The following is a 24260-nucleotide window of genomic DNA, read 5'->3' on the forward strand; positions in this document are numbered from 1 at the left end:
CATTGCCTCCTTGTACAATATGGGACTGCTTTAATTTTAACCCAGCAGGTTCCTGGGTCTGTGGTTTCGTATCTGCTGTGTTTAGCATAGTTTTGGACACGTAACAGAATCCACTGTTAGGTACCAAATTGAATTAGCTAACTGGGCTCTGATTCACTTCTGTTTGCTAAACTTATTATCCATTATCTAAGTAAAACTTTCTTCCTCTTCTTCTCATTAGTAAATGGAAGTGTTTGAAAAATGGCAAAAGGACAAAATAACTTCACAAAATAAACATCTATTATCTGTTGGCCATGGTATTGGCTACTTTATATAGTAATTTAATACATTTCTCTAAAGCCTTTGTGATATGGAGATCATTCTCCCACGTTATACAAAGAAATGGAGGTCTTGGACTGTAGGGAACTTGTTTGAGGCCGTACAGCAAGTTAATGGCAGTAGGAATTTGATGCTTCCCCCCTACTACTCCCCCTACACCTTAGCTTAGATTGAGTGCCTGTTCAATGTGCTCCCGCAGCAGGGGACCTTTTCTATCCTTGACATCATACGTGATTGCTTGCTTACTCTCCTTCTCCCTTGCCATGGGGAACCATCTCTAACTGGCTCATGTTTGTACGCATAATGTCTGACATGCAGTAGGAGTCTAAAATATTTGTTGATGAAATAAATGAAAATCCCAAAGACTACACAGTAAATGCTATGCCAAAAGAACTCTGTGACTATTCTCATGTATTACCTCTTAAATGGTCATCATCTTCCATTTCAGACACTAAAACACCAAAAACTTTAAAAGTTTAGAAAACAGTCAGGATAATCAGGCCATGAGTGCATGACCAATATTCATTTCCTGGCTTCCCAGCCACCCCCCCCAAACTGCTTAGACATCCCCGACAAGCACTTACATCTTCAACATTAACAACAGCTACAGCTTGGAAGAGTAAGAGGCAAGAGCCATTGTCCCTGATGCCTTGCGTGCTCCTCCCTCTCTATGAATGACAGATTTTAGAAGTCATCCAACATGGCCACCCCTAGGAGACAGGGTGTACAGAGGTCAAGAATATTGTTCTGGGATTAGAGGACTCAAAAGCTAACCTTGGTTCTGCCAATTACAATGAACAGATCAGTTTATCTTCCCAAGACTCAAGTTCCCTGTTTGTAAAATGGGAATTAAAATGATATCCACTTCAAGGCGCCTGGGTGGCGCAGTCAGTTAAGCATCCGACTCTTGGTTTTGACTCGGGCCCTGATCTCAGGGTCATGGAATCAAGCCCCACACTGGGCGCTGGGCTCTGTGCTCGGGGTGGAGGCTGCTTGAGGATTCTCTTTCTCCCCCTCTCCCTACTCCTCCCACTTGTGCTCACACACTCTCTGTCTCTCTCAAATAAAAAATAAATCTTTTTAAGAGAAGGCATCTACTTCATAGAGTTGTCAGGGTTCCATGAGATAATGCACGAAAAGTACTTCGGACGATGTTTCATACATTGAAAACATTCAGGGGCCACGGGTAATGTTAGGAGCAGCAGCAACAGGAGGGCTGTCTGCCCTCAGCTCCTCATGTCCTTTCCAGTAGCAGCAAGGACAAGCATCTGGGAGGATTCTGCCCACACCATTGCTGCCTCAGAGCGCCGCCTTCCCTGGAGCGGCGTGCATTTGCCAAAGAGCTGATGATGCTGATGGAATGAATGCATCCTGATTGGTTAATTTGGTCATCAAGTTGACACATGACATCAGTCTTTGAGAAATAACTTTATGATCTTGTTTATTGCTCGCTACAATAACATGATTTCAGGGAAAGGTTACAGAAGAATCTTTTCACTGCCTTCTTCTCAGAAAACAAAATCCACCGCAGGACAGATAGGAAGTGGGTCAGTCGGTGTTCCTCTCTTCCCCCCACAACCTGGGAAGAAAAAAAAGGATCTTATGCAACACAAGAATGTGAAATCGTGTAACTTGGGTGATGGGAAGTCACGTATATAGAAAACTGTGGTAAGGATGTTGTGCTTCTTAAAGATGCAAACCCACTCCCTGTGGTGGTCAGGCCTCTCTTCCCCAATGCTGAACATCAGCTTGTTCCTAGAGTTTGTGTATGAGTCTTACCTAAACTGCAGAGGACAGAGCATCCTTTACAGAGCTTTGTGAAATCACAAACAAACTGCTTTTCGTTTATGAACATGCTGTTGTGGCGAGACTCTTAGGGCAGGTTTACTGAGGCCTGTCTGCCCATCCTCCGCCCTCCTCTCCCTGTCAATATTCACAGATTTCAATTGCCTCTCCCTTCGGGTCCAGACAGCTGAGTGCGGTAGCAGAGAAGGACTGGGTACCTTTTGGCTCCCCAGAAAGCTGCGAGAGAAGTGCTACCACAAATACTGCCGCCCAGCGTGGTACAGACCCAGAGAGATGCGAGAGGACCAAGACGGGCCTATGGGGTACGAGGCATGTGGGGTGAACCAGAAACAGACACTGAAGCACCAGAAGGGAAAATCCTGGGGGGCCACATAAGCTACATGGACATTTGGCATTCGGCGCAGAGAGCAGGGATTACCTTTGGTGGGTTTTACTTTGTATTTCTTAAGCAGCCTGGCTTTTGGCTGTCAATTTGGGACCCTGAGAGGGAAGAAAAAGAAAGAAAAACACATAGAAAAATTTAAGACATGATTATTTAAATTTGGAGATGCATGTTGCCTTGAATTTGGGGAAGAAAAATTAAAGCAGTCCCATCTCGTACAGGGAGACAATGAACACCCTTTCTTCAAGTGCCTTTTATGAACTGCCGGTGACCTCACCCCTCCCTTTCCATGGCCTCAATGTACACACTCACTCAGGTAAATGCTAGATACTGATTAATAACCTCAAATTACATTAAACATATGTTGTAAAAGCTAATAATTTGAAACACACACACACACACACACACACACACACACACACACACACACACAAATTCCCCCAGACTAAGCACTCCCTTGGAAAAAGCAGAGGGCTGTGAACCAGAATGAAGACTATGTGTGAGCGTGCGTGTCTGTGACCAGGGAGGAAGGATACGAGTGGCACGAGTTTGCGTGTGCGTGTGAATTGTGAGTCTGGGGTAGAGCGGGAGTTGCTGGGAAAGGAATGGTGAGAAAGGAAGTTGGAAATCAGTGAAGAGCTGCTTCCAAGCAGCCGTCCATTGGGGCTGGCCTTCACCCGTACCTGGGAATCCTGGACCACCACAAGCTGGCGAGAGACTCCAGTCACTGAGTGAGAACACTCAGGGAGCACGTCTCCTCTCCTCCCCCCTCACTACCTACACCCCCCGACAACTCCTCCCTTCACACACATGCATGCTCACCTGAAGGATGCTGTGACAAGACCATGAAGGTGAGACAGCCACCCCTGAGAGACTTCACAGACTAATACCCTTCCTGCTCCCCTCCCTTTGGAGCTGATTATGATTTCCTTTGCAAATCAGTGTGGCTACTCGTTTTATTAAACTAATGAGGGATTCAAAACAGGACAGTATGCACCAATGGTATAATTCAAGGATGATTATCGCCATTCTCATTTACAGATGGTGAGGTACAGGTCAGTTGAAGTTGTATGACCAAGATGACTGGAATTAGAACCTGGGTTCTCCTGACACCTTTTTCTTACACCCTGTTGTTACCAAGGAGACAGTGCCGGGGTCCTTCAACTTGTGACCTCAGGCTCACGGTGTTCTCAGAGGCCTCAGAGACATCGCAGGGAGGAAGCAGGGTCCTATTGGGAGTTCTGTTGTCTTGTATGTGACCAGGAATACCAGCTGAGTTTCAGTGGAAAAGAAATAGAACTACCTCTTCATTAAAGCAGGCTTCAGGCCCCTCGGCTTTGCAACACTTCACCACCACGTTCGTGAAGTCCGTAAGCAGTGACCGCAGGGCCTCGTCTGTAAGTTCAGGCTTTCTCTTCACCAGATTGACAAGAAACCTGTGACTCAGAGGTGCCAAATAGAATTAATTAAAGACTTCTTTCTTAAGCTTCTCTTCTCCAAAAAGCTTGTCACAATATCACATGTCTTGGGGGCGCTTCATTGGGGGGAGTACAAAAAGTTAAAATATTCGTGTTCAACTTGTGGGATGGATTTCATGGTAACATTCTTCAGAGGGTTATGTAATCATAAACAAAAATGATATAAAAATGTGAACATATATTAGGTCTTCCTTATGCACAGTAAGGTAGATTATGTGATTCCTTTTGGTCTTTCTAGAAAATTCATTTTCAAAACAACCTCTATTCCCTTTTTCTCAGTAGCTGAATGCTGTTTCCACTCCACTTGATACAGACACTACCTCAATCCCCACAAAAAGTGGTATTCTTTAATATTTATATGTTGCCTGAGAAGATAAAAGTCTTGTCCCTTTTAGACCTCTCATTTTTTCAAACTTTAAGCAAGATTCTCAGGACAAATATCTATGACATTCCCTCAAGAAAGTCCAGTTCATTATGAACCTGCCCATGAGAGTTTTTGCTGGCTGCCCTAAGCCCCCTTTCCAAATCAGTGTACTGGACCCTCCACGCCTAGCAAAAGAAAAGACTAGCTAAGTTTTGACTTATAAGCAACAGCAATAAGTAGGCCCCGCTGCTTTTCTGGATTGGAGAGACTGGACAATTGGATGGAAGGAACAGGATTAGAACACCAAAATCACATATGCATTACAACACACCTTCTCATTAATTATGTGCCTTCAGGCTGAAGAAAAAGATGAATGGAAGAGAATGTTTATACCTGTCTTTCTTTCTTTGGAGCTCCTCATTATGAGCCTGACATAAGTCTGTGTGAAAAGTGAACAAATCTTGAGATGTAGATGGAGGCACATATGTTTTATCAGCTTCCAAGCCCTCAAAGCAGGGCCTTCTGAAGGCAAAGTTGGTTTTACAACAGTGGTCCACATCAGGGTTGATGTTCCGATTTTCATTTATTCCACATAACTCTCCAAGAACTAAATCCATCTGTCCCAATGAAAGTTGGAATTCAGATATGACTTTAAAACTCAGGGTTTTGAAATATGGTTAGAGAAACAGTTAGATTGTTCTATAATGACTGCTAACTGTACTCAGAAAAACCCATGCACTTGTAAACATGATCCTTCATACAAAGCAAAGTAGAAGCTTGCCTTATAACAAAATTTCATCCATTGCAATTCAAATGCCTAGAGGTTAATTTCTTGTTAGCATATATACAAATCTGTAATTGTAAGCAGAGACCTGCAAAGCAGGCAACTCAAAGTGGCAGCCAAACACTGTGGCCCTTTGATTTATTCCCTTCCTGGAGTGTCCTCCAGGATAATCTCCACCCCAGCCCTCAAGAGATACATCCAAGTTGTGATTGGGCCTGAAGCATCAGTTCTCTTACTGGCCTGGGGGACAAGACTGAATTTGTAACATTACTTAAAATTACAAAGTTCCTTATATCATTCTGAAACAGTATCATTATTCCTGCCATTTGCCTTAACAATTTTCAAATAACAAATTAGTAATAAGAAGTAAGAGGGGGTCCTAATAAGAAGTAAGAGGTGGCTCAGTCGGTTGAGTGTCCGACTCTTGATTTCGGCTCAGGTCATGAGCTAGGGGGCGTGAGATCAAGCCCTGGATCAGACTCCACACGCAGTCTGCTTCTCCCTCTCCTTCTGCTCCTCCCCCAGCTCGCTCTGTTTCTCTCTCTCTTTCTCTCACTCTCAAAAAAAAAAAGAAAAAAAAAAAGAAAAGAAGAAGTAAGAAAGATGATTTGGAGAACCCCAAGAAAATATTGAAGACATTCTCCTTTGCTTCTTAGGATTGTGATGCAGTGAGCCCCCCCCCCCTCAAAACTTTGACATTCCTTGCTTAACAATGTTGAAAACAATGACGAAAGGTATATAACTGCCTGATTGCTACAGCTCAATGAGTACAGCAGGTGTCTTTTTTTTTTTTCTTTTTTTTTTTTTTTAAGGAATAGTTAGGCATGTGGGCCATGCTCACCAAATTATCAACGCAGGCAAACTCTTCACTCAGTGTGCAGCACGTGGTCAAGGCTGTCACCATTTCCTTGCCGAGAAAGGTCAGTTCTTCGGTGGAGAGCTGGGGGGCTATCTTCGTGAGTTTGAAAAGGTAGCTGAAAGAACATTTGTCTGTTTGGTTCCAAACAAAAACAGATACCCATTTTACCTTGTCTAGCTACTTGAAACCCTAACTCTTCAAGGCTAGGGACAACCAAGGAAAGGACAACGTGAACCTCGGCTTTCTCATAAAATGGTAGAGAACTGTCTCTTCACGCCCTATTTTCCCACACCCTGACTCCTAGATTCTGCATTTTTGGCTTCCTCCTAATTTCATGGTAATCTCAGAAATTCTCAGATTTGCCTGGGAATATAGGAGCTCCCCAGCAGCAAATACCTTGGCTAGTATGTAAAATCCTGCTTGAAATCCCTTGCATAATTAATACATATCTTAAAGGGAGAATTTAATTAATAGCTACATTGGAAGAGAATAATCTGAGATGAAATAAACTAATATCTTCAACAGGCTGATTTTGAGTTCTCAGTTAATGGCCGATTGCAAAAACAGTGAAATCATATCTTTTAAACTGTGTTTTGATTTAAAGATGTCTGGTTTAAACACACACTATATTAGCCTGGTAATTAATTAAGAGAATCCAGAATAAACTGTGTATTACTCATGAATGCTCACAAAAGTACTAAAAAATAAATATTAAAATGTTACACAAATCCAGAATTATTTCTATAAACTCAGTAAGATGGGTTCAAAATCGGGGCAAACCATCTTTTCCTTGGGAAATTCCAACAACCTGAAGTTTGCTCTATCTCCTGCCTTCACACATGGGGCAGAATCCAGAGATTCTGGCTTGGGATTGACAAAGGCAAGTCCAAGTGAAAACTTAAAGCATTAGAGAGTCAATTTTCCAGAATCCAGTCTTTCTTTCATTTCTAGCCTCATTCCTAATAAAGGCTTAATATGATAGCTTACTGCAGATTCTTGACCTTTGTGTTTTTATTCTTTCCCAGCTTATGGATTTGCCATCACTGAAAGACTGAGCTGAATTTTTGACACTTTGTGGCACTTTTTATCTTATCCTGGTCACAAGTGTTAACCAACTTGTGTAAGCAACTTACTAGTGTTTCAAGTCATCTTTCCCCAAGTTCTGGAAACGTTCACATTCTCGTTGCACTGTCTTGAGGCTTTTCTCAGTTGTTTCATTGAATTTGTTTTCCTAAAAATAAGAACAATCATATTTATGAACATTTTATCTAAAATTTAATTATAAGCTCATGTCAACTTGTTAAATAGCTTTTGTTTGTGCAGTATTTTCAAACAATCATTACCCCATATTGATAGTAGGTTTTTTATATGAGTGTGTAAGAAGTAAATCTTTTCAGCTATAAATCTAGATATGGCTTTTACTAAAGTTTGAAATTCCTAATTTTTCATCATCTTGTATATTTTTTAGAGCTTTCCAGCTTTACAAAGTATAATTCAAATCTTACGTTGACAATGATCATATTTGATTATCACTTTCAAGTGGCCAGAGTAGTCTTTCATTTTTACATAAAGGAAATCAGCCTTATGAAGTAAAATGACTTGCCTAGAATGACCCAGCTAGTCAGAATTGCCACAGAACTTTTTAATCATATTTGTCCTTATTTCGTGTTTTCTTTTTCATCGTTTAGATTTGGAACTTTAAAACTCCAATAATTATATTCAAATATTTGACAAGCTCTATCTCCTCAGCATAAAATTGGATATCTACTGAGTGGCCACGAGAGAGAAAACTACACACCAGTGAATGGGTGCTGTGGGGCACACTGTGGCTCCATATGAAAAAGAATCTTCTAGCACTGTGATTCATTTAAGGGTCAGGAACAGGCTCCTTTTAGGGACAGTGGCAGAACTAGACTGAAAGTCAAGTCCTCTTACTCCGTTGCTCAAATATGAACGGATGTAAACTGATTTTTATGGCAAGTGCAAGCAATGTTTTAAATAAAGCAAAAGAATTGGTATTCAAGGTCTTTGTCTTTCCATATGAATGTTAGGATTGTTACTATTTCTGTGAAAAATGCTATTGGGACATTGATAGGGATTGCATTGATTGTAGATTGCCTTAGGTGCTATGGACATTTTTAACATTATTAAATATTCCAATCCATAAATAAATAAATAAATAAATAAATAAACAAAGCAAAAGAAGCGCATATCAAATGAAGGAGAAACAAATCAGAAATGTCAAATAATTAATTTCTCTATTATATAAGGAATGCATATGAATTGATACTAAAACACATTAATTTCAACAGGAAAATGGATAGTGGTCATGAACAACTTATTCACAAGAAATTTATAACTACAATAGTTAAAATCATATGGGAAAAAGCTACCTTCACCTAAAAATCAAATAAATGCTTAAAACACAGCCACTTTTTTTTACATATAAATCTAGCAGTTAATTTCCTTGTGCAATGATGGCGAAGGCAGGGTGAAGTGGATATTTTCGATCACTGTTGTAAGACTGTATGCTGATAAAGCTTTCTAGAAAGTAACTTGGGCATTTTGGATCGAGTGTTGTTGTTTTTTTTTTTAAGTCTATATACTTTGACCTAATAATTTCCCTACAGATAACCCATCTTAGGAAAATAGTCATAAATATTAATAGAGGTGAATGGAATGAGATACTCACTTCAGAGTCACTTATAAAATTAAAAACCTAACTAAATGTTCACAATGTCCAACACACAGTAGAACAGTTAAATAAACCATGATGATGAGATTCCATCATTTAAAATAAAGTACATTTTGAAATCTGTTTAATGACATAAAAAGTTTTCTATGATAGTAACTTAAAAATAGGTCCAGGGGCACCTGAGTGGCTCCATCAGTTAAGCAGCTGACTCTGAATTTCAGCTTAGGTCATGATCTCGGCTCGTGGAATGGAGCCCCACGTCAGGTTCCCAGCTCAGTGGGGAGTCTGCTTGAGGATCCTTTCTCTCCCTCTGCCTCTGCCCCTTCCCCTGCTCTTTGTGTGTGTGTCTCTCTCTAAAATGAATAAATAAAATCTTAAAAAAAATATATCCAAAAATTTAAGAAAGTATTATTCCAATCTTATTTTTAAACACTCATAAGCATATATGCATAGAAAAAATGAAAGAAAATGTTAATTGTAGCTATTTCTCAGTGACATTATCAAAGTTTTTATTTTATCTTTGTAACTTTTGGTACTTTCCTTATCATCTTTGATAATCATTGATTATTTTGATAATCATAAAAAATCCTATATGGCTCAATAAAATGCAGAGTACATAAATAAAGATCTAAATGTGAAATATTGAATGGGAAGATTTTTTTTGCATCAACACACAGAACTAGTAGTTCAAACATTGTGCAGAAACCTAACATGGTATCAGTCTTCCCAGTGATCAGTTCTGCCCACACGGAATTTAAGTACAATCGGATGGGTCAATCACATTTCTTACCCCCTAGTCCAGAGTAAAATTTTGAGGTCAGGTATGGAGGATTTGTTGTTAGGCTTTGTTTTGTCTAGTTCTGTGAGCCCAGAACAGTGGGACCTACCGCGCGGCGGTAACAGTCTGGAGGGTTTTCCGTGTGGCAACACTCTTTCAGAAGATCCTCATACACTCCAGCAATTCTTAAAAGCTCTGGTATAGACAGTTCTGGATGTCTCCGTGAGTGTTCATAAAGAAACCTGTGATGTTTAAAATGTTTCATATATTAGACCTTACAGAAAGAACAAAATAGCAAATCCTGCTATCTCTTAAGCTAGTCAGATCTCGTGACACTGAGTCTGCTTTCAAACGCTAACGACCTCCTCCGGTTTGCTCAGGGACTGATTTCGGAGGATATTTCGACTACAGGACATCATTTTACAAAGGTTCTCTTTGGTAGTATGCTTTAAATCAACAGTGCTTTTACCGGAGAGGATAGAATGATTAGAGTTATCCCAAGTTAATTATTAGGATGATTTAATGCATAAAACCTCAGAAATAGTGTCTCGTGCTGGCAATACTTCAGAAGATACGTATTGAGTCTAATTCTGTTGGAAACTGCATTCAAACCTCCAACTCGAGATGGTGGAGATGTGGCTACTCCCCACTCCGGGGCCGCCTTGGTGAGAGACTGGGAAGCAGTTCTGCCCGTGACTTTATCCCGTCACTTGTCAAACATGGGAGTCACCACCCCTGGAGCTCTAAGTCATTGGCAGTGGTTTCCATGGCCTCAGTGAGAAGCTCCAGGGGTGCAGGCAGTGTGATTTGGGAAGAAATGGGAAAGCGAGAGGAAAGAGGCTAACACTTATTAAGCCCTTAGTAGGTGCTAGCACTGGCTTGAGCTCTGGGCATAAGAAATAAAGAAGTGCTTCCTAGCTCTGGAAACACTTTTCCCGTTTAACTTCACTTAGTCCTCAAGGTCAGTACTATTTTACAGCTGAAGAAAAGAAGTTTCAGACCGGGGATGCACCTCGCTGTTAAAGGAAGCGTAACATGAACCCAGGTCTGGTAGGATGCCTACTTCATTCTTTTCTAAACCAAGTTGACTCTCTTTGCAGGAAGGCTTGTCTGCTCTAAGCACCCCGGCTGCGCTCTTTACAACCTTCTTCATAAAAAAATCTTATCGGGGCGCCTGGGTGGCTCAGTCTGTTGAGCACTTGCCTTTGGCTCAGGTCATGGTCCCAGGGTCCTGGGATCGAGCCCCATGTCGGGCTCCCTGCTCAGTGGGGAGTCTGCTTCTTTCTCTCCCTCTGCCCCTCCCCCACTTGTGCTCTCTCTCTCTCAAATAAATAAATAAAATCTTTCTTAAAAATTTTATCTATTCAGAATAAGTTAAAATGGCCCATGTTTGGCGAGAGCAACACCTCACAAAAGTTTCTCAATTCCAGGGAACTCTGCATCCCTTTTTGGTTTGCAGCCTTTGATTCTCCTGATTAATCTTGGTTTTTCTGACATCGTCTCTTCTGTTTCTCCACCTGCCTTCTCAGTCTTGTTTGTAGGATATATTCCCAGGCCCTAACACAGCAGCGTTTACCCTTCAGAGACTCAAGGGCTCTTCTTAATATCTGGTGTAAATCACGGACCTTTCTACAAGAATAAAATCACAGCTAAAAAAACACCCTACCAAAAGGCTGCAAACAAAAAATCTTAGAAGCCTACCCTAGCCTGGAAGATCCATTGAGGTCTTGTGTCATATGTTTACACCCAGAAACACTGCACCTTAAAACTCTGTTTCTGGCTCCGCGTGCCCACTGTTGCTCTGCGATTTCTCCTCAAACTCTATGTTGTAATATGATGATGTTGATGATGATAAGAATTGCTTCCATTTGGTGAGCACATGTGTCAGGTAGAAGTGCAACACGTTACCTCTAACATTTTGTTCAGACTGAGTTAATACCCACAACTCATGAAAAGCAATAGAACACAGTGGTTTGGTTCTAAGAGCAAGAGTCAGGAGCCAGACAGCTCACGTTTGAATCCCGGCTCTACCACATGTGTGACTTGACAGCAAGTTACTTAACTTCTGTGCTTCAGTCTCCTTACCTGTAAAGTGAGGATAATAAAGTATCCTAACCTTAGAGGGTTGTTTTGAAAAATAAATTGGTTAGTAGATGAGAAGCACTTAATATATGGTAAGTTTTCAATACTCTGTGTCTTCCAGAGCTCCAAGTTCACATACAAAATTGTCTCGTGATACTCGAGACCACATGGATGGACCTGGAGGGTATTACGCCAAATGAAATAAGTCAGACTGACAAAGACAAATACCGTACAATTCCACTCGTAAGTGGAATCTTAAAAAAAAAAAAAGACTACAAACAAATGAATAAACAAAAAGCAGAATTAAACCTATAAATACACAGAACAAACTGATGGCTGCCGGAGTGGGGAGGATGGGCAAAATAAGTGAAGGGGAGTGGGAGCTACAGGCTCCCACTTATGGAACGAATAAGTCACGAGAATAAAAGGCACAGCATAGAGAATAATGTATAAACTTGTCAAATCGCTGTGTTGTACACCTGAAACTAATGTAACATTGCATGTCAACCACACTCAACTTAAAAAAAAAAAAATGTCTCGTGACCTTCCCAATGATTGCTTCACATGTACCTCAAAGTCAGTGTGGTCAGATCCAAACATATTCTCTTGCCCACAGAACCTTCAACCCATACTTCCCGTCTCATTGAATCTGAAAACTACTTACCCAACCACCTAAGCCCCAAACTGGGATTCATTCCAGATGAAGTTTCTAAAAAACAAAAGTGATTTTGTCCTTCCTTATTCTTCAGTGAAAGCCCTTTAGTGGCATCTCGTTACTTAGCTTGCCTGCGTGATCTGGCCGGATATACTTCTTACCACCCTCCTCTCTCACTGCAAATACCCTACATAAAGCCACAAAGACACCAGGTGGTTTTATACTTCTCTCCATGATCTACCCCTTCTGTCTAGATTACCACAATGTCTTTAAGTACCTCTTCCCTATCAAGCCTTTCCGGGTTTCCCAGGTACAATTGACCACTTCCTCCTCTGGCTTTGCGTTATGGATTATATAGTGCTCTCAGAAATAAAAGAATACGTTGTGAACTCATTTATTTATAAGTCTGTCTCTTCCCACATGGCATTCCGTGTTGATGAAAGCTTACTGTGGATAAAAGCCCTGTCTAACCTAGGATAGTGCCTAGATTATGTTTCATTACCAGTAAACTTGGAATGAATGAATATTCTTATATGAATTTTATATATGATGATGTGAAACACAGAGAGGTTAACTTGTTCTATTGACCCAACCAGGACTCAAATCTAGTCCCTTTGGCTCCAAGTTCCCTAGATTCCCTTGAATAGCTGTGGAGTGGCATAGCATGGCAGTTCGACCCACAGCTTCCCAGGCCAGACCTCCTCTGGTCAAATCCTTACTCTGCCAGCTTTTAGCTGTGAACCTTCGACCAGTGATTTAGCTGCTCTGTAGTTCCATTTACTTATCTGAAAAAACCGGGAAATTGTATCAGTTTTACGTGACTGTGGTGAGAACTAAGACAGATCATCTACCTCGAGTATTGAGCCCATTGTCTGGCACATATCAAGTACTCAATAAATGTTAGCCGTCCCTATAATCACACAGTTGCATCTTCTTAAAATCAGGCGAAAATAACCATGATTTTTTTTTTAAATTATGTGATACCCAATGATTTAAATCGTTCCCATTCCTTCCACCCAAATTAGCCAAAATAGGTCAAATCTTAAGTTTCTGTTTGCCTTATAAATTTCAGTATAGACTTATGTTACTCAGCCATGAAGATCGTTTGATTAGCATCTCGTTCTTCACACACATTTTCGCTTTCAGTAAATTTCACTTCTCTTAGAGCTAACTCCTTTGGTCTATCATCTTTAGTTGAGGAAACGATGCACTCGCCACGCTCTGGCATTTTCTTTTCACAGCACTCTTTGATTTTGCTGGAGATGGAATCTTGTTTGGAACAAATATGGCTCATCACTTTGCTCTGTATGACAGAAGAATGAAAAGTTATTCTCGTCATTTCTTCAGGGCTGGGTTTTCCTTCATAACGAAATGGTTGCGTACAAAACCAAACACGAGCCTCACATCTGGAATTGCTTCATCAGATAATTTGATCATAATATTTAAATTTTGTCTTAATGTGAAACACTTGAGGTTTTCACATGAAGGTAAGTTCTATTTCTGAGGATTTTAAATGACATAATTATGAAAACAGACTCTCTTATAAGTTCCCATTTTATTGTCAAATATTATCTTTTAAATACTTCACTCCTCTTCCCTTGATATATTGGCATTTTAAATTCTAAGTGCTGTTTCTTTCCCCTTCAATGAAGGCCACCAAAGACATGTGACTAGAATATCTGTAATCCTAGATGTCTTCTCTTGTGCCCTGAAACTATATGGCCAAGCACATAGTAGAAACTCAATAAGTAGTTGATAAGTGAATGACGAAATGATAACCAAATGTACTAGAGCAACTACCAGATAACTACTTCTCAAACATAAGAAGCTATCCCACTCACTGTTATCATTTCCTATGGTTATTATTAATTTGAAACTGTTCAAATACAAAACAGAAACCCTTCCTGTATCCCCTCTCCATTCTTCATCCCAATTCTGACCTCCACGTGAAATGGTGGGAATAAGGGAGAAGGTGAAGTTCTCGTATTTACACATTAGTTGGATAATTTTTTAAAAGCTGATCTGCCCCCTAGTCTCTTTTCCAGACTCCCCAGTATGAACCTGCATGTTCTTCCTCCTTTCTCTTCCACTTTCATGTGTACATGAGTTTCGGAAAATGCCAAGCTATTCCAGGCCTCTCTGACTTTGCCCAAGCTGTTCCTCCTCGTCTGGCGAACACTGAAGGTGAGGAATGGAATAAAACTCTGGATTGAAGTGAAAAATGGGATAGGGGTTGTTAGCACCATGCTCGCAACCAACCAGATAGAACCAGGAAGCCAATCCTTGCAAACAGATACACATTTCACTGAAGGCCATCACTGTTCTGGGCAACACATCTCTTTAATGTCTGGAATTCACTTATGTTTTGAATAAACTACAATTTAATTTCTCTTATTTCTCCATGAAGACATTAAAAAAAGAGTTACTAAGGACATAACATAATGTCTTAGTTTCAGCTCCAAACTTCACACAAAAATCCTCAATTACACTCTAATTCAGTGTATAATATGTAATATAATAAAACCCACATATCCATAACCAAACAATAGAAAAATAGTAAGATTGCTTTTAATTGGAGTCTGACTAAGGACAAAATAATTCTTGGGGACATCTGTTGTACACTGCTTGAAATAAAATGTATATATCTTCATATTCTAAAATTCAAGTTAATTAACATACAGTTTCACTGTGAATTTAAAACAGTTAAAACTAATTAAAAGTCACTAAGAAAAAGCCTCATTTCAACTAAGAAGGCAGGATTTTTTTTTCTTTTTGTTTAAAGATTTACTTATTTATTTAGCAGAGATAGAGAAAGAGAGGGAGGTAGAGAGCAAGGGAGAGTCAGAGGGAGAGGGAGACAAGCAGACTCCCTGCTGAGTGGGGAGTCTGGGGCAGGGCTGGATCCCAGGGCCCTGAGATCGTGGCCTGAGCCGAAATCAAGAGTTGGCTACTTAACTCACTGAGCCACCCAAGCGCCCCAGAAGGTGAGATATTTTTAATAAAATTGTGTTACTTTTGTGTGCATGAACAACTTAAACTAAGTCAATAATATATTTACCAGTATATGCCCTTAGAAAATCACTTTAAAGAATAACATAAGAGTTACTTTAAATTAACATCTCCACTTGTTCGACAAGACTTCTCCTACATAGCTGGAGGAAACTCAGAGAAAGCAGTTCTTAAAAATGTAATGGTAAAAATCATTCTCTGAGCTTTACTCTTTACTTTCTAGTATCTCTAAAAGAAGATGTGCAGTATTAAAGAAAACTTCAATCTGCCTTAAATGATTCTAAATTCTTAAAGTTTTATGTCAAGGACATTTAGCTGTGTAAAATAGAATCTGTTGAGTAATCTAACAGCAATCCCGCGTGTAAAAACATCTGAAAGTTTTCTTTGAGCTTATTTGTTAACATTTTATTTTTTTATTTTATTTATTTTATGTTACTATTTAATAATTTATTAATGTTCTTTTTTTAAGATGTATTTGTTTTTTTGAGAGAGAGCACGTGTGCACGTGCGATGGGGGGGAGGGGCAAAGGGAGAGGGAAAGAGAATCCTCAAGCTGACTTACGGATGAGTGCAGAGCCTGATGCAGGGCTCCATCCCAGGGCCCTGAGATCATGACCTGAGCCAAAACCAAGAGTCGGCTGCTTAATTGATTCAGTACCTAGGCGCCCCTTATTATCATTTTTATTTCATGTGGTAAAATAGCCACATATCAGGGCAACTTCAGAATAAAAAAAATGGCTTCCCCAAATCATTATTTTTACTTGGTTTTAGAGAATATTTACCCTGTCACGGATGCACTGCACAGCATCCCCTTCACAGCATCCATCGTACTTGGAAGAAACATCTTTTAGGAGGGAGGTAAGTTCCTTAAATTCAATCTTGGGAAATTTTTGACTAAGTATAGCCACATTTCTGGAAAAAGAATTGATAAACCACTAAAACAACTTGAACAGCAGGTAAGACAAGGGGAACTTCTTTGCTGATACAGTGTAAATAGCTTCAATAAGAATTGGAACCCTTGTTTTACTCACAGATATCTTTACCAAGGAGCTGTGGATATGTGGCACAGCTCACAGGGTCACTCAGCAACTCTTAGGCTGACATTCTGAGTCCTGGACCAGGAGCAGGATAAAAAGGCCTGAGATATATGCTTGCTTCCATAATTTTTATAGCAAAACACATTTTGTCAGGACCACAGCTTCCTGCTGTGAACCCATGACAGGGATAGATAATCCATCCCAGAACTCTTCCCTGCTGATCTATTTGAGATCTCGGAATTTTTCTCAAGACGTTGCAATAGCACCATTACTAATTGGTCAGGATGAGCACTGGATGAGCACTGGAGATAAAATTTATCCTTATAAAGTTGTCTCCTGGTCATTAAAGTCAAACATGGATGGCTACATCCCCTCTAAAGCATTGGAGTTTTAAAACCCTGGTTGGGAACTCCCAGACCAATTCAGATTCCCAACTAACCAAAGAATATCTCAGAAGTAACCCTCTTTCTCTCTAGGGTCTCCCCACCTCCCAGGTCTTCTCTCGTTCTGCCCTAATGTCCTGGTTCTGAGCTATTCATGTGGACTGAGAACCACCTCAACACCCCTGGAGAAAAATAGAAATAAAAAGTCATCAACAATTTAACAAAATTGGGACACAGAGGTGAAAATATCAGCAAAGACAAGATTTATATTAAAACTCACATTGATTCTAAGACTTGCAGTCCAAATTTCATAAGTGCCCCACAGACATTTTTTTGAAAAGAAGATGATGCTTTTAAATATTGTATGACAGGTTCTGCCTGAAGGAGAAAAAAAAAATTATTGAAGCAAGAGCAAAATCCCACTATTCTCCTATTTCTTAACTACATCTCAACCAAATTCTCCAAAATTTGCTCAGAAACAGAAAATCTATGGGATTTTTATCCTAACAAGTTTATATATCAAAAGAAACATGCATTTGTGGCACATTATAAAAGTTAGGCCAGTCTTCCTGATGACTGAAGTATGCTTGGTGGGAAGGTAAATGGTACAGTGTGCTGTGAGCTTGTCCATCTCTAATGGGATGATTAAATTTTATGGGTAGCCAAAAGAGGGTTTGTCCAGAATAAAAGATAAATGCCATCTTTACCCTAGATATTCACTCACTAAGGCTTTCTTCCAATTTACAAGGAAGACAATACTAGAAGAAAGACCCTGGAAATAGGCAATTGTTTTTCAAGAGTCTCAAGTAGTAAGAAATTTAGATCAGCAGCAGGAGGACAAAGTGTTGAAAAAAAAAAAAAACAGTGAAAGTGGCAAGAAAATGGCTGATAAATGGTAAACAACCCTTTGCTAGAATTTAACTTTAAGCAAGGATCTGCCATTTAGGGTGACTCCCTATCATTTCAATGTAATAACTGTAATACTCACCTTTGTCCGAAAGCAGTTAGCTTTGTCTTGTTCCTCACAACATGTTTTAGTCATCTCTTCAAAACGAGCAGCAACAGTTAGAAGTGTAGGGGCAAAAACAAAGGGGTTCCTTCTGGAAATTTCATAGATATAACTATAAAAGAAAAAAAGAGGGAAGGAGGGAAAGAGGTTAAAAACAGGAAAGAAATTTTAAGAAATGGTAGACAAGGGATGGGAAGAAAGGGGAAGGGAAAGGAAAGATAGGAAAAGACAAGGTCGAGTTGTAAAACTGAAAGAGGAAGGACTTCCCGTCATGGAAGCCTTCAATACAAGGCAGCATTATCCACTCTCTAATAAAAGTTTTATCAGTTAAGTTGCCAACTCCCAAATCAGAGCGATGATTACAGTGTTCATCCTGAACACTGAACTATGGCTGTGGCCAGATGTCAGCAGCTCTCCCTTCCATATTCAAAGAATACCACCTGTGCACACTCCATCTGAGACCCAGGAATTTTATTTACTTATGTTCAAATCCACCTGTAATTTAAGTTTCAACGAGCACACCAGCTTTCCAGAAAAAGTCTCTGCTTCTGCAGTTAACTGCACTATTGCAAACAGATTTTTGGTAAATATCCCTTGATTTAATGTTTACCCTCAGTAAAACCTACACCTTCCCTTTGGGAAAACTAGATTATTCCCTCCAGTAGCAATATGGCCCCATGCAAACCCTCCATTCTAGGGCTTACCACATTAGAAAATATGTATCTTTATTGAAAGGATCTTGAAAGTAGATTTCATATCTTATTCATACTTATATCCTCAATGCTGAACACAGGACGTGACCCACAATACATGACGAATGAATTAATCCATCAATGATACTAGCTATGTTCCTTTGGAATAGATATTGGACTCAGCCTAAGAATAATTCTTCAATTAGGTAATTCTTCTACTAAAAGAAAACTTACTTGTTTAGAAAAGATTCTCTGTTATTTTTATAAGTCTGGCATTTCTCTTCAGGATCCAGGGTAGGAAGAGGAGGCAGAAATCCTACATCAGTTTTCTTATTATGCAAGAAACAAAGTTTTCTTTCCAAGTCGACCTTACTGCAGCAGTGTGAAAAATTATGCTTTTGTGGCAGTCCCTCCAGAGCACATATATTTTCCAGTAAAACATCAGTCTGGACAACAGAAAAGTAAAAGACACCTTTTTTCATTGTAAAGTTTTTCAGTCTTCTGAGATGACACAATGAATACAATGAGTGATGAGTGTCACCCTTCAGGAAAGATATTCCAATTTTCCCAGTATTACCAACAAAGCATTGTTACCCACACCTGTGACAACATCCCACACTTTGGGGAACTTTTTCTACCCTATCCTGGGGCCCTTTAACCTCTTACTCCTTCTTTTCTACTTACATTTCCCTTATATAACAGCTTTTTTTCCTTTTCTCTCAAGGTGATAGGGTCAGAGTGTGAATGTGTTGGTAAAGTACTAGCGTAGTGTTTAGTAATAGTCTTCTAGAAATGCAGATGGTGGGGTGCCTGGGTGACTCAGTCCATTAAGCTTCTGCCTTCGGCTCAGATCATGATCTGGAGTCCCGGGATCCAGCCCTGTGTTGGGTTCCCTGCTCAGCAGAGAGTCTGCTTCTCTCTCTACCTCCTCTTGCTCTCCTTCTCTCTCTCCCTCTCTCAAATAAATAAATAAGATCTTTAAAAAAAATAAATAAATAAAATGCAGATGGTGACTCTATTTGGCAGAGGCCCAGAAAAAGGGATGTGACATTAGAGCATATATTGAGAGAGGCAGCTAAGGAGGGTACTTCTGTACTTCTGTGCACGTTGTCAGACTATTGGCTGCCTCCCTGCCTGTATACATATGGCATGGGCTGCAATCTCCTAGCCAATTCCTCCTGTGTGCTGTAATACAGAATTGCATCTCTCCAAGGAAAGTACCTTATCCTAAATTCCAAAGTCAGGCAAAATAAAAAATGAGGGGGCATAGAGCATCTTTTTTTTTAATATTTCAAGCCAAAAAATTCTCTCTTTAACAAATAAGCTTATTTGTTTAAGAAATGCAAACAATTTACTTACAGCTAATTTGGAACACCTTGGGAGTGTCATGTCACCCAAGCATTTATCTCTATATTCTGTCATGGCTTTTACCAACACCTCTACTTCTTCGAAGGAGGCCTCCTGAATATATTGAGCAAATACGATGATAGTGCTGCAACAGTCCACACAGAGTACACAATGATCACCTGTAGAATTTCCACTTCTGTCCAACAAAAACTCAGAGAAACATTCACTTGCTGACTACTCCCAGGAAATGATCAAAGTGTGAGGGCTATACATTTTACAATTTCTTGACAATTCAATTGCCTCATCGGAATTTTATGAATAATATTGTATTTGCTTTTTAAATACAGCTTCTATTTAACTGAATTACTTTTGAAAAACATTAACATTTCTCGAATTTATCAGATAAGATCATGTAAACACCATCATCGTCAAAAATAGTTTAGAGAAACTCACATATATCCAACATTCTCCTCTATAAATTTCTGGGTGATACTGACATCATCTGAAAAGCAAAGATATATAGGTTACTATGTGTCCTTTTAACATTTTACCACTAAATAACCACACATGACATCTACATTTACAAAGTATAAAATAGAAAACTAATTGTAGAGAGTAATTTGGTATACTTAACAAGAGGAGAAAAGCCTTATAAACCAAATTTGAGATTTTAATTACAGCTTACTATGTACTCAAGAGGTATTCATTAAATTGAATTGACTTGAATTAATATCAAACTGACGGGACTTCAGATTGGCATTGATGGCTCCCCAGACACAAGTGTCAAATCCAAGCACCATTTTCATGCCAAGTATTTACCATGTATGACTAGGAATGAAGATGAACTGATATAAGATGTAATGCTAGTACAGGGCCCAACAAGAGATGCCACGGTGTGCTCGTAGTCAGTATAGTTTTTAATGCTAGTAGGAACAGATATTTAGTTGATCTCTGGACGAGTCTAGAGATCAAATCATTGATTTTCACCCAAGGAGCTTATATTAATCAGAACACACTTATATTTGTCTGCATAGACTACTTTCATGGAGTCCTTACTTTTGCAAGGACTTGTGCTGGATAATATGAGGCAATCAATGATAATTAAGACATCTCCCCTGGACCTCAGGTTTTTAAGCACTCCCATAGTTCAAGCGACTTATGAACATGACTATAAGCCAACTGAGAGTGTACCGGACATGCTAAAGTAATGTGGGCAAGTCTATGACAAGAATGCTCCCTGATCCCTGGGTGAGAAACCAGAAAAAGATTATAGCAAGAGTGGCATATGAGTTGAGTCTGAAAAATGTACAAGATTTCAGCTAGCAGAGAAATAAGGAGGCTCATCTCTCTGTGTGGAGACGATAATGTGAGTGAAATCACAAAGGTAAGAAATCTTGGGTTGTATTTGGAGAAAGTAAATTAATCCACTTTCATGAAAGAGTGGGTCATAATGAAGAATGGAAACTAGGATAGAAAGGACTTGGATCCATATTTTGGGGGTCTTGCATAGGGGTTTGGGCTTCAAACACAAGTTATGAAAAGCCATTGAAAATGTTTATATAGAATAACAATCTGATTATTTCTTTTTTTAATTGAAATATAATTGACATATAGTGTTATGTTAGTTTTTGGTGTACAACATATTGATTTGACAATTCTTTTTTTTTTTTTTAAGATTTTATTTATTTATTTGACAGAGACAGAGACAGCCAGCGAGAGAGGGAACACAAGCAGGGGGAGTGGGAGAGGAAGAAGCAGGCTCATAGAGGAAGAGCCTGATGTGGGGCTCGATCCCAGAACGCCGGGATCACGCCCTGAGCCGGAGGCAGACGCTTAACCGCTGTGCCACCCAGGCGCCCCTGATTTGACAATTCTATATATTACTCAATGCTCACCACAATAGTCACTGTCTGTCACCCGTACATTATTACAATATCATTGACTATATTCCTAAGTCGTGCTTTTCATCTCCATGACTTATTTATTTTATGACTGGAAGTTTGTACCTCTTCATCCCATTTATTTATTTCACCCATTCCTTCACCCACCTTCCCTTTGGCAATCACCAGTTTGTTCTCTGTATTTAAGAGTCTGGGTTTTTGTTTGTTTGTTTTGTATTTTAGATTCTATATAAAAGTGAAATCATATGGTATTTGTCTTTCTCAGTCTGACTAATTTCACATAGCATAATAACCTCAGGGTCCATCCATGTTATAATGAATGGCAAGATCTCATTTTTTTATGGCTGAGTAATACTCCATTGTGTATATATACCACATCTTCTTTATCCATTCATCTATTGATGGACACTTGGGTTGCTTTTATATTTTGATTATTGCAAATAATGCTGCAATAAAAACATAGGGGTACATATATCTCTTCAAATTAATGTTTTCATTTTCTTTGGATAAATACCCAGTAGTGGAATTACTGGATCATGTGGTATTTTTAATTTTTTGAGGAACCTCCATACTATTTTCCACAGTGTCTGCACCAATTTACATTCCCACTGACAGTGTACTAGCGTTCATTTATTTTCCACATTGTCTCCAACACTTATTATTTCCTGTCTAATTTATATGCAACCATGAAAGACCCTGAAGAGCCAAAACAATCTTGAGAAAGAAGAACAAGTGGACTTATCACGATCCCAGATTTTAAGTTATGCTACAAAGTTGTGGCAATCAAAATAGTATGGTACTGGGACAAAAATAGACATATAGATCAATGGAACAGAATTGAAAGCCCAAAAATAAACCCACGTTTATATGGTCACATATACTGTGACGAAGAAGGCAATAATATGCGATAAGGAAAAGACAGTCTCTTCAATAAACGGTGTTGCGAAAACCGGACGGCTACATGCAAAAGAATAAAACTGGACCACCTTCTGACACCATACACAAAAATAAACTCAAATGGATTAAAGACCTAAATGTGAGACCTGAAACTATTAAATCCCTAAAAGAAGACACAGGCAGTAATCTCTTTGACATCAGGCTTATCAACATTTTTCTAGCTATGTCTCCTAAGGCAAGGGAGGCAAAAGCAAAAATAAACTATTGAGACTATGTCAAAATAAAAAGCTTTTACAAAGAGAAGTAAACCATCAACAAGATTAAAAGGCAACCTACTGAATGGGAGAAGATATTTGCAAATGATATATTCGGTAAGGAGTTAATATCCAAAATATGTAAAGAGCTTATACAACTCAGTACCAAAAACCCCCCAAGCAAACCAAGTAAAAAAAAATGGGCAGAAAATCTGAATAGACATTTTTCCAAAGAAGGCATACAAATGGCCAATAGACACATGAAAAGATGCTCAACATCATTAATCATCATGGAAACACAAATCAAAACCACAATGAGGTATCACCTAATATGATTATTTCTATATGTTAAGAAATACTGGCCAGGTAGGGGTATATCTAATATGCAGGGAATTAGAAATAGACACAGTGCCTGGCAAAGGGAAGGTGACAAGAACTATTTGTCAAATTGCTGGGTGGGAGAATGAATGGATGGATAGAAAAAAAGCAAGAAGCCCATTAGGTGACTTTTGCAATTGTTCTATTGAGAAATCAGCATTTTGTGAGGAGTAATGGAAAATTAAAGGAAAGCACAGATGCAAAATATACTGAAGAGACAAAAATCAACAGGATTTTTGAAGAAGTCATTACAAGGGGCAAAGAAGAAGAATTCAAAAATGACCATTCTTCAAACCCTGTGACAGGTCTCACTAGCAGGCACTGTGGGGAGTATGAAATTAAGTTGGACTCAATCCACATCTTCAGAGCCACTGCAATGCTTATAGGACTTTTGTGCAAGTTACAAAGAAGTGCTTCATCCATGCTAGAACGATTACAAAAAGACACCTCCTCTAAACAAACGAAGTTCAAAATGTTCCCCTTTAGGAAGAAAATATATATAAGTCACCCTTTCCCGCAGGCTGACACTGCCTTGGCCAGATGTATGAGTATGTACAAATGTAAGGATATTTATAAACTGTGCAGTTGGAAGAAGCAGGGTCCTACGTACCCTAAAGGTGTTTACCACCTAGCTGGGACATACTTTGGACAACCAAAGAGTATAGAAAAATCCCAACCCATATCTCACGTTCCACTGTTACCATACACTATATACATTTGCAAGAAATATTGATATTTTCAAATCCGAATTATATATCCCAGCAATACTTTCTATACTGCCATAAAGCTGGTGACCATTTGCTGGGTGTGATAACTACTATCTCTGTCTATAGATTGGGTAACATGACCATTAAAATACAAAATCTGGAAAGGTTAGTTCTGGATATGTGACCAGTATACATCAACTCATGAGAGGGGGGAAAAGTGAAAAATTAGATGAAAATAAAACAAGGCTAAAAAATGAGAAATTATCCCAACCTAGTCATTCCTTAGCTAATATACAAGTAAATTTCTTACCTACATCTTGAGGCTGTGTGGGCAGGGTTAGGGATTCAGGCACAAAGAACAGGAAAATAACAAAACCTGTAAGTTTTAACTGTTTCATTTTTTTTTTAAAGAAATCACATTCACAAAAGAAAGTCATGTAACCGA

The 24260-nt window shown here is 39.2% G+C and overlaps 1 protein-coding gene across 1 annotated transcript; it reads right to left on the reverse strand.

Moving 5' to 3' along the window:
• Positions 1-1742: 1742 nt before the first annotated feature.
• AFM (afamin) lies at positions 1743-24260 on the reverse strand. The gene is made up of 15 exons (XM_045789472.2): positions 24126-24260; positions 20132-20180; positions 19691-19823; positions 18566-18777; positions 17619-17751; positions 16911-17008; positions 15993-16122; positions 13290-13504; positions 9574-9706; positions 7125-7222; positions 5974-6106; positions 4742-4965; positions 3810-3942; positions 2543-2604; positions 1743-1897 (listed from the first exon to the last, which is right to left on the reverse strand). Exons 1-14 carry the CDS (start codon positions 24250-24252, stop codon positions 2569-2571), a joined length of 1854 nt encoding a protein of 617 aa, XP_045645428.2. The 5' UTR covers positions 24253-24260; the 3' UTR covers positions 1743-1897; positions 2543-2568.

The sequence above is a fragment of the Ursus americanus genome, chromosome 8 (genome assembly GCF_024610735.1).
Source record: "Ursus americanus isolate L20-20 chromosome 8, mUrsAme1.1.p, whole genome shotgun sequence".
Taxonomy (NCBI): Eukaryota; Metazoa; Chordata; class Mammalia; order Carnivora; family Ursidae; genus Ursus; species Ursus americanus.

What these genes read in the sequence shown, in the direction of transcription:
- AFM (XM_045789472.2), bottom strand. Translation starts at nt 24,252, where the DNA reads ATGACTTTCTTTTGTGAATGTGATTTCTTTAAAAAAAAAATGAAACAG. An exon ending in AGAGAATCTTTTCTAAACAA is followed by an intron (nt 17,752 to 18,565) that starts GTAAGTTTTCTT and finishes TTTCTTTTATAG; the next exon opens with TTATATCTATGAAATTTCCA. An exon ending in AAAGATGACTTGAAACACTA is followed by an intron (nt 6,107 to 7,124) that starts GTAAGTTGCTTA and finishes ATGTTCTTTCAG; the next exon opens with CTACCTTTTCAAACTCACGA.